Here is a 10,000-nt window from a genome sequence, read left to right on the forward strand (position 1 = left end):
TAGGTGGTCAGCACCAGAGGGATAGGTGGTCAGCACCAGTGGGATAGGTGGTCAGCACCAGAGGGATAGGTGGTCAGCACCAGTGGGATAGGTGGTCAGCACCAGTGGGGACAGGTGGTCAGCACCAGTGGGATAGGTGGTCAGCACCAGTGGGATAGGTGGTCAGCACCAGTGGGATAGGTGGCCAGCACCAGTGGGATAGGTAGTCAGCACCAGTGGGATAGGTGGCCAGCACCACTGGGATAGGTGGTCAGCACCAGTGGGATAGGTGGTCAGCACCAGAGGGATAGGTGGTCAGCACCAGTGGGATAGGTGGTCAGCACCAGAGGGATAGGTGGTCAGCATCAGTGGGGACAGGTGGTCAGCATCAGTGGGGACAGGTGGTCAGCACCAGTGGGATAGGTGGCCAGCACCAGTGGGATAGGTGGTCAGCACCAGTGGGATAGGTGGCCAGCACCAGTGGGATAGGTGGTCAGCATCAGTGGGGACAGGTGGTCAGCACCAGTGGGATAGGTGGTCAGCACCAGTGGGATAGGTGGTCAACAGCAGTGGGATAGGTGGTCAACACCAGTGGGATAGGTGGTCAGCACCAGAGGGATAGGTGGTCAGCACCAGTGGGATAGGTGGTCAGCATCAGTGGGGACAGGTGGTCAGCACGACAAGGATAGGTACTCCCGGAGCGTACACAGATCTAGCCAGAGATGTTGCCCAGAACTATTAAGGAGAGACCGGGCGCTTGCAACACTGCTCCAGCGCCAATCCTGACTCTTCCGCTCAGTGCGTAATACATGGCTCACACCTCCCTTTGCTGACACCGAACCAAACGATTATATATGAAACGAGTGGCACTTTCTGGGTTTACTGTGTAGCGAACTCATCTTATAATAGAGTTTGATATCATGACACAGCCGGGGGGGCGGGGAGGGGGGGTGACGGGACAGGTGATATCATGGGACAGAGGTGGGTCATGGGACAGGGGGAATCTTCACGGGACACAGAGAGAGTGGAGATGCCCAGGACACAGAGGAAGTAGGGGATACATATGACACATACACACATACATATATATGGTTCAAGAGGAACACCAGCCTCGCCTCGCTCTACCACCATCATACAATACATAACAAGAGAGAAATACTTAAAACTAAACACCAGGAGTGGTGTTTAGTTTATACAATAAACACAACCGACCTACAAGGAGGTCAGTCAACAATAAACATTAATCTTAGAACAAGTCTCTTAGCATAGACCATAAGCGTCATAGCAAACAATCTAAACAAATAGCATTCGTATGTCATGCAAAAAAAAAAAAATCTCTCTTTTTGGCGGGAATGGTGTTGAAGAGATGTTTGTAAACATTAGCACGTGGGGAAGCGAGGCGAGGCTGGCGGTCCCCTTCTTAAGGGGAAGAAAACGTTGCTGGCTCCCCCTTTGAGGGGGAAACTTACCAAAACCGTCGTGCTTAAAGATATCGCCGGTGAACCCCGTGTCCGACTCGAGCACGCCCTGGAACACAAGGAGAGAGAGAACAGGGTGTATAGTAGGCAGAGCGGATTAATAAAAAAGATTAAGCCACCCAAGAGGTGGCACGGGCATGAATAGCCCGTAAGGCAGAGCGGAGATTGATTGGCCTTTAAATATGCCCACAGAGGCCTATAATAAATGACTCTCTTTAAAGGTTGAACTGGCTGTATAATGTATGGGCGAAATACAACGTTGTTTAAATAATACACAACATTTACACAAGGTGGAGTGGGGCGACATGCAAGCAAATGATTTATACTCGCAGTCCGGTGGGTGGCAGGCAGCCGGCTGCAGGGTGGCAGGCAGCAGGATGGCAGGCAGCTGGATGGGGGGCAGCAGGATGGGGGGCAGCAGGATGGAGGGCAGCAGGGTGGAGGGCAGCAGGATGGCAGGCAGCAGGATGGGGGGCAGCAGGATGGGGGGCAGCAGGATGGGGGGCAGCAGGATGGGGGGCAGCAGGATGGAGGGCAGCAGGGTGGCAGGCAGCAGGATGGGGGGCAGCAGGATGGGGGGCAGCAGGATGGGGGGCAGCAGGATGGAGGGCAGCAGGATGGGGGGCAACAGGATGGAGGGCAACAGGATGGAGGGCAGCAGGGTGGAGGGCAGCAGGGTGGAGGGCAGCAGGGTGGCAGGGAAGCAGGGTGGCAGGGAAGCAGGGTGGCAGGCAAGCAGGGTGGCAGGGAAGCAGGGTGGAGGGTAGCAGGGTGGAGGGTAGCAGGGTGGAAGGCAGCAGGGTGGAGGGCAGCAGGGTGGAGGGCAGCAGGATGGAGGGCAGCAGGGTGGCAGTCAGCAGGGTGGCAGGCAGCAGGGTGGCAGGCAAGCAGGGTGGCAGGCAAGCAGGGTGGCAGGCAAGCAGGGTGGCAGGCAAGCAGGGTGGCAGGCAAGCAGGGTGGCAGGCAAGCAGGGTGGCAGGCAAGCAGGACGGAAGGCAGCGAGGTGGTGTGTAGCAAAAATACACGAACAAGCAACAAATTAAATACATGATGTTACTTGGCAGATTCATCATCAATGATGTTGTATAAATACAACCATATTTAAATTTATGTCTAAGTAACACAGAAAGGTGTAGCAACACTGCCAGCATGCAGGTGTACACCTGTGTCTTCATGTAGCAACACTGCCAGCATGCAGGTGTACACCTGTGTCTTCATGTAGCAACACTGCCAGCATGCAGGTGTACACCTGTGTCTTCATGTAGCCACACTGCCAGCATGCAGGTGTACACCTGTGTCTTCATGTAGCAACACTGCCAGCATGCAGGTGTACACCTGTGTGTGTCTTCATGTAGCAACACTGCCAGCATGCAGGTGTACACCTGTGTCTTCATGTAGCAACACTGCCAGCATGCAGGTGTACACCTGTGTTCATGTAGCAACACTGCCAGCATGCAGGTGTACACCTGTGTCTTCATGTAGCAACACTGCCAGCATGCAGGTGTACACCTGTGTCTTCATGTAGCAACACTGCCAGCATGCAGGTGTACACCTGTGTGTGTCTTCATGTAGCCACACTACCAGCATGCAGGTGTACACCTGTGTGTGTCTTCATGTAGCAACACTACCAGCATGCAGGTGTACACCTGTGTGTTCATGTAGCAACACTACCAGCATGCAGGTGTACACCTGTGTGTGTTCATGTAGCAACACTACCAGCATGCAGGTGTACACCTGTGTGTGTTCATGTAGCAACACTACCAGCATGCAGGTGTACACCTGTGTGTGTTCATGTAGCAACACTACCAGCATGCAGGTGTACACCTGTGTGTTCATGTAGCAACACTACCAGCATGCAGGTGTACACCTGTGTGTTCATGTAGCAACACTACCAGCATGCAGGTGTACACCTGTGTGTTCATGTAGCAACACTACCAGCATGCAGGTATACACCTGTCTGTGTCTTCATGTAGCAACACTACCAGCATGCAGGTGTACACCTGTGTTCATGTAACCACACTACCAGCATGCAGGTGTACACCTGTGTCTTCATGCAGCAACATGGCACTTGGAGGCACACTTAGAGCAAGTGTTGCTGGCCCCAGCAGTGAAAGGTGTCTCTTGGGAACACTTAATCACGCTGACGGCTGTAGTCTGATGACGTCACGGCCCTCCGGCGCGTCCCCCCCCCCCGCCCCTCCCCTGTGTACACACCCACTCAACCACGCTCCATCACCCGTGTAATATATAACATATATATATATTATATATATATATATATACACACACACACACAGCTGTATACCGCCAACGAGAGACCCGTCTCAGCGAACGCCGACCCATCGTGGAGCCCCACCCAAAAATACACATAAGGAAAATCGAAAAAAAGTTTAGAAGTTTGCGACGAGGCTCGTCCCAGAACTGAGAGGGATGGGATATGAAGTGTGAGTGAAGGAACTAAACCTGGCGACGCTAGAAAAAAAATGAGATGAGAGAGAGGAGAGACATGATAGAGATGTATAAAATACTTTAGAGAGATTGGAAAAATAGGAAATGCTCTCAATTAATACCAATAGAACAGGAGAGCATGTATAGAAGCGTGAGACTTAGATGACACTAGAGGGAGTTATCAAGGGAAAGCGCCAAGCCATTACGACTATATAGCACTTGGAAGGGGTGAGGATAAGGAGTTGGGATGGGACGGGGGGAAGGAATGGTGGCCAACCACTTGGACGGTCGGGGATTGAACGCCGACCTGCATGAAGCGAGACCATCGCTCTACCGTCCACCCATGAGACAAGAGATGATAGAAAGTTTTCATCTAGCGTAAGAATAGTGGGGAAATGGAATGAACTAAAGGAGAACTAAAGGATCAGATTATTGAAACAACCTCCATATATAGTTACATAAGTAGTTAAGATAGGGAAATACGGCAGGATTGATTGCTCGAGACACCCTTTCGGGCAGAAAGGCGGAGTCCAGGAGCTAATGCTCGAGCCTGCAGGCACACATACAGGAGTATACGCTATATACACCAAAAACCTAAAACTGCGTAATATCCCCCGAGTGACATATCAACACAATGTTGACCAGCAGGGGGCGGCAGCTTTGGTATATACGCGCTTCCCTGCTCTACAGACTCCTATATTTTTGTCTGCAGGACGCTTTGTACCTTCTCACAGAGTGCCGCAGAGTTCACTCCGCCTCCACCCCCTGATACCATCATCAACAGCGGAGCTCACGACGCCTCAGCGTGGAGAAGGGCGTCCGAACCCCCTGATAACATCAACAGCGGAGCTCCCGACGCCTCAGCGTTCAGAAGGGCGTCCAAACCCCCTGATACCATCATCAACAGCGGAGCTCCCGACGCCTCAGCGTTCAGAAGGGCGTCCAAACCCCCTGATAACATCAACAGCGGAGCTCCCGACGCCTCAGCGTTCAGAAGGGCGTCCAAACCCCCTGATACCATCATCAACAGCGGAGCTCCCGACGCCTCAGCGTTCAGAAGGGCGTCCAAACCCCCTGATACCATCATCAACAGCGGAGCTCCCGACGCCTCAGCGTTCAGAAGGGCGTCCGAACCCCCTGATACCATCATCAACAGCGGAGCTCCCGACGCCTCAGCGTTCAGAAGGGCGTCCAATTACCTTTTCAGCTCAATTATTGGGCACATTACGAGCACGACCCGACACCTGCACCTCCCGAAGAGCGAGCTGGTAATTCCCGCGGTAATGGCGTGTTGTCAGGGAGGCGGCGCGAGTCTTCTTTCGCACCTGCGTACCCAGATTAATAATTATGTACAAGGAAGGGAGAGAATATGACCCCGACGTTGACAGGTCTGATGATGCGTCCTAACTATGCTGTCTGTGTGGGGGTGGGGGGGGGGCGGGTCTGTGTAGTCTGGGGGGGGGGCTGTGTAGTCTTGGGGGGGGGGCTGTGTAGTCTGGGGGGGGCTGTGTAGTCTGGGGGGAGGGGAGGTGGCCTGGGGGGGATGTGCTTCTTGACAGCTGCGTCTATGCTTCTTGACAGCTGTGACGTGTCTGTGCGTCTTGACTGCTGTGACGTATTTCTGCTACTGGCTACCATCCACGTATTGTCCCTACCTATTTGTGTGTGTGGTGAGAACGAGCTCCAGCTCTCGGTCCTCCGCCTCTATGTATCGGTCATTCCTTACCAAAGTAGTGAAGGTAGTGCGCCTGTCCTTGCTCACTTGTCTTGCACTGAGGGGGGTGATTCCTTAAGCTCCCCTCCCCCCCTTCCTGTTCCCTGTTTGTAATTACTCTCTCTGCTCTCTAATTCTTTTACCATCCATAATAAACACACTTTTGTAACATAGTCTCCTCCTAGCACGCTAGGCCTTCCGACAGCCGGCCTCCTAGGCCTACCGACAGCCGGCCTCCTAGCACCCTAGGCCTACCGACAGCCGGCCTCCTAGCACCCCAGGCCTACCAACTAAGCACCTATAACTTCTTGAATCGCCAGACCTACTAAGCACTAAGGGGGCCTGACAGCCGAGTGGACAGCGCTCGGGATTCGTAGTCCTAAGGTTCCGGGTTCGATCCTTTGCGGAGGCGGAAACAAATGAGTAGAGTTTCTTTCACACAGGTGCCCCTGTTCCCCTAGCAGTAAATAGGTACCTGGTAGTTAGACAGCTGCTACGGGCTGCTGCTTCTTGGGGAGGGTGTAACAAAAAAAGGAGGCCAAGTCGAGGACCGGGCCGCGGGGACGCTAAGTCCCGAAATCATCTCAAGATAACCTCAAGATAGCACAAGGGGGGGGGGAGGGGGGGGGAAGGACCCAAGCTGGTTTGTTGTTATTTTAGATTCAGCTACTCGGAACAAGTTCCAAGTAGCACGGGATATGGCGAGCCCGTACAACCCAAGCTGGTACAAACACACAGCTAAACTGGAGAGGGGGGGGGGAGGGGGAGAGAGGAGGGGGGGAGAGGTGGGGGAGAGAGGTGGGGGAGAGAGGTGGGGGAGAGAGGTGGGGGAGAGAGGTGGGGGAGAGAGGTGGGGGAGAGAGGTGGGGGAGAGAGGTGGGGGAGAGAAGTGGGGGAGAGAAGTGGGGGAGAGAAGTGGGGGAGAGAAGTGGAGGAGAGAAGTGGGGGAGAGGGGGGAGAGGGGGGGAGAGGGGGGGGATAGAGGAGGGGGGGAGAGAGGTGGGGGGGGGGAGAGAGGTGGGGGGAGAGAGGTGGGGGGGAGAGAGGTGGGGGAGAGAGGTGGGGGGGAAGAGGTGGGGGGGGGGTGTCTCCTTCCCAGTCCGGCCGGATTCCTGTAGATTTCATATTTTGTGAGCAATGCCAATAAATCAATGCCTGAAGGGGGAGGACGGCCGCAATACCTGAAGCCCGGCCGGAGGCTCCAGTCTCAAATTGACTCTTGTGTCCTCCGAGCCGTAAGGGTTATAATCCCCTCAGGGACCCGCCTAGGGATTCCGCCCCTGAGGGTAGGGAGTGTGGATCGCGAAATGGCTGGAAGGCCCACGCAGGGGTAATAAAGCGAAGAGGGGGGGGGGGGGGGAAGAGGAGGAGAGGAGGAGAAGGAGAAGATAAACACGTGAAGCAGGGAACATATGAGAGAGAGAGAGACCTCTCGTCCCTAGCACCCCCCAGCTCCTGCAGGGGGGCTAGGATCCTAGCACGCCCCCAGCAGCCCCCAGCACACATATTGCCTTCACTAGACTCCCTCCACTATTGGTTTTATTGTATATGTATATATATGTGCGTATATTATATATATATATATTACATATATATATATATATATATATATATATATATATATATATATATATATATATATATATATATATATATATATATATATATATTATGACGCCACAACCCAGACTCTCTCTCTCTCTCTCTCTATAATTTAATTACTGGAAGGTGGGAGGAATTTATCAACATTAGAGGTGGCCCGGGGCAGCTCTGGTAATGTGTTCACATTAATTACACCTCGTCGCCAGATTTGGATTATTGAACACAAGAGCACGGGACAGGGAGCCCACGTGTATATAACCTGTTGAGATTACCTCTCACTCCCTCATATTCTCAAGCCTAATACTTATACCACTACTCCTAATATGCCACTTCTATTACTAATATAAGTAAACTACATCTCTCACATATTTATGGATAATTTAAAATTAAAAATAAGTATTATATAAATAATAATAATTGCAATAATTTATCATGCGTGAAATTATTAGTTTTATTGCTCTACAGTAATTCATACAATCGTCGATTATATAATTATTTAGCGAGAATAGTATTAGCAAATTTTATTTTTTATTTTTGCTGCCAATTATTATTTTGCAATATGTTGTCTAATGACCATGAAAGTTGGTAAATATAGGCCTGCAGTGCGTACATATTATTGTGTAGGCCTAGATATTTAAAAGGTATCTAGACGTTAATCTGTTAAATATATTCAAGAATTATGACGGCAAGACACAGTTAACAAATTAAAAAAATGAAATTATTTTTGTGAAATTATCTAGTGAAATGTTAATGTATAATTATTATTTTTAGTATTATCATTATGGATATTTAATTATTATTATTATGACGTTCTAGAGGACGCAGGGGGGGGGGAGGGAAAGCTCCTGCGAAACAGCGCATTAATTTTTTTTTTTCCTTTCCAGTTTAGGTAAAAGGGGGATATTGCGAGCCAGAAGTGAAGGTACAGGTTAGTTAGCGCGGCTCGGGGAAGAACACGACGGTGTCTGGTATACGGGCTCACCATAGCCCGTGCTACTTGGAACTTTTTGGTTCCCAGTAGGTGAATCTTAAACAACAACAACAGTGTCGGGTAGTCGTCTTCGGAGCCGCCACTCGTCTTAAGAAGTCCTCGAATTCCAAGAGTAAGGGTGAGTCTTCCCCCCCCCCCCACCCGTGCAGCTTAGGGGTGTGGGGGACCAGCACCCTGGGGTATGAGGGACCAGCACCCTGGGGGTGTGTGTGAGGGACCAGCACCCTGGGGGTGTGTGTGAGGGACCAGCACCCTGGGGGTGTGTGTGGGGGACCAGCACCCTGGGGTATGAGGGACCAGCACCCTGGGGGTGTGTGTGGGGGACCAGCACCCTGGGGGTGTGTGTGGGGGACCAGCACCCTGGGGTATGAGGGACCAGCACCCTGGGGGTGTGGGGGACCATCACCCTGGGATATGAGGGACCAGCACCCTGGGGGTGTGAGGAGAGCAGAGTGAGAAGTGTGTTAAGAGGAAAGCACAAGAAATAAGAAGTATAAGAAAGAATGAAAGAATGAAGACGTATGAAGAATTGAGATGGAATCAAAGAGAATGAAAAGAAAATGTGAAGAAAGATCATCAGAGCTTCCTGATCAGTAGAAGAACTGATAGCGAGGAGTGGAAGGAAGAGGTGAGCGGAAGATAATGAGGGTGAGCAAGAAAGGGGGAAGAAAATTAGAGGAAGGAAGAGGGAAAAGATGAATGAAATAAGGTCAAGCACGAAGGAAGGAAGGAAGGAAGGAAGGAAGGAAGGGAACTGTGGGGTTGACAGATGTGAACACTGTCAGACGTGGAGGTGTGGGCCCCAGAGTGCATATTGGTGCCTCAGTTACCATACTCACTCACTACAGAGTATGTACTCAGTCTGAGCTCAGGGTAATCATATATATATATATATATATATATATATATATATATATATATATATATATATATATATATATATATATATATATATATATATATATATATATATATATATATATATATATATGCCTCGGAACGAAAATTATTTCAAATCTTTCTCGTGACCCTTTAAATCAGAAGACAGACGAAAATAAAACAGGTGTGCTGTTTAATTTACGTAGGTAAACTTCTCATTACTAACGCAGGCAACAGTTTACCTAGAGGGGGTGGGGGGTGGGGAGGGGGTATAAACACAGCCCCCCCCATCCCATCCCAAGTGTGCACCAAGGTTCGTCTTCCTTGGTGCAGTGGCGAAGGGGTCTCTTCCCCTAGCTGCTAGATCTCCCCCTAGCTGCTAGATCTTCCCCTAGCTGCTAGATCTTCCCCTAGCTGCTAGCATGGTCGCCTCACCGGACTGGTTGGTACTGGGGAAAGCAGTCACCTTTCCCGGTTGCTTCTGTGGTAACTTTCACACTCTTCACGACAGCCGGAGCTCGCCTTAAGCACAAGACAGGCCGCCGGCTGCTTCCTATCCACCAGCCGCGCGCGCACACACCCATTTCCCTTGTTTTTGAAAGGCGGACAAGCGCCAGGTGAGGGAGGGGCGGGGGAGGGCTCCAGCACGGAATATTCTTCATGATATTCTTCACGAATATCATGAAGAATATCATGGAATATTCAAATTCTTCACGAATGTGGTGAAGAACGACGAGCCGCCCGACCTGCGAAGTTATCTGGAGCTACGAAATCTACGAGAGCAGACATTTACAAAGCTTGATGAATGCGAGACATGAGGAGAAGCAGAGCGAACCCTGTCTGCTGGAGGTGCCGCCAAGCCTCTACGTCACAACATGGATACATGGATACAGAGTTTACGTAAATATA

At 51.0% G+C, this 10,000-nt stretch overlaps 1 protein-coding gene across 8 annotated transcripts in view; it reads right to left on the reverse strand.

Moving 5' to 3' along the window:
• Window positions 1-10,000, reverse strand: part of TfAP-2 (transcription factor AP-2) — a 287,300-nt gene that overhangs the window by 85,973 nt on the left and 191,327 nt on the right. For all 8 annotated transcript variants that reach the window (XM_045754457.2, XM_045754456.2, XM_045754455.2 and 5 more), the window contains one exon: window positions 1,449-1,506. In XM_045754457.2, the coding sequence (XP_045610413.2) occupies window positions 1,449-1,506 (58 nt within the window). The remainder of the gene's footprint in view (window positions 1-1,448; window positions 1,507-10,000) is intronic.

This window comes from Procambarus clarkii, chromosome 37 (genome assembly GCF_040958095.1).
Source record: "Procambarus clarkii isolate CNS0578487 chromosome 37, FALCON_Pclarkii_2.0, whole genome shotgun sequence".
Classification (NCBI taxonomy): domain Eukaryota; kingdom Metazoa; phylum Arthropoda; class Malacostraca; order Decapoda; family Cambaridae; genus Procambarus; species Procambarus clarkii.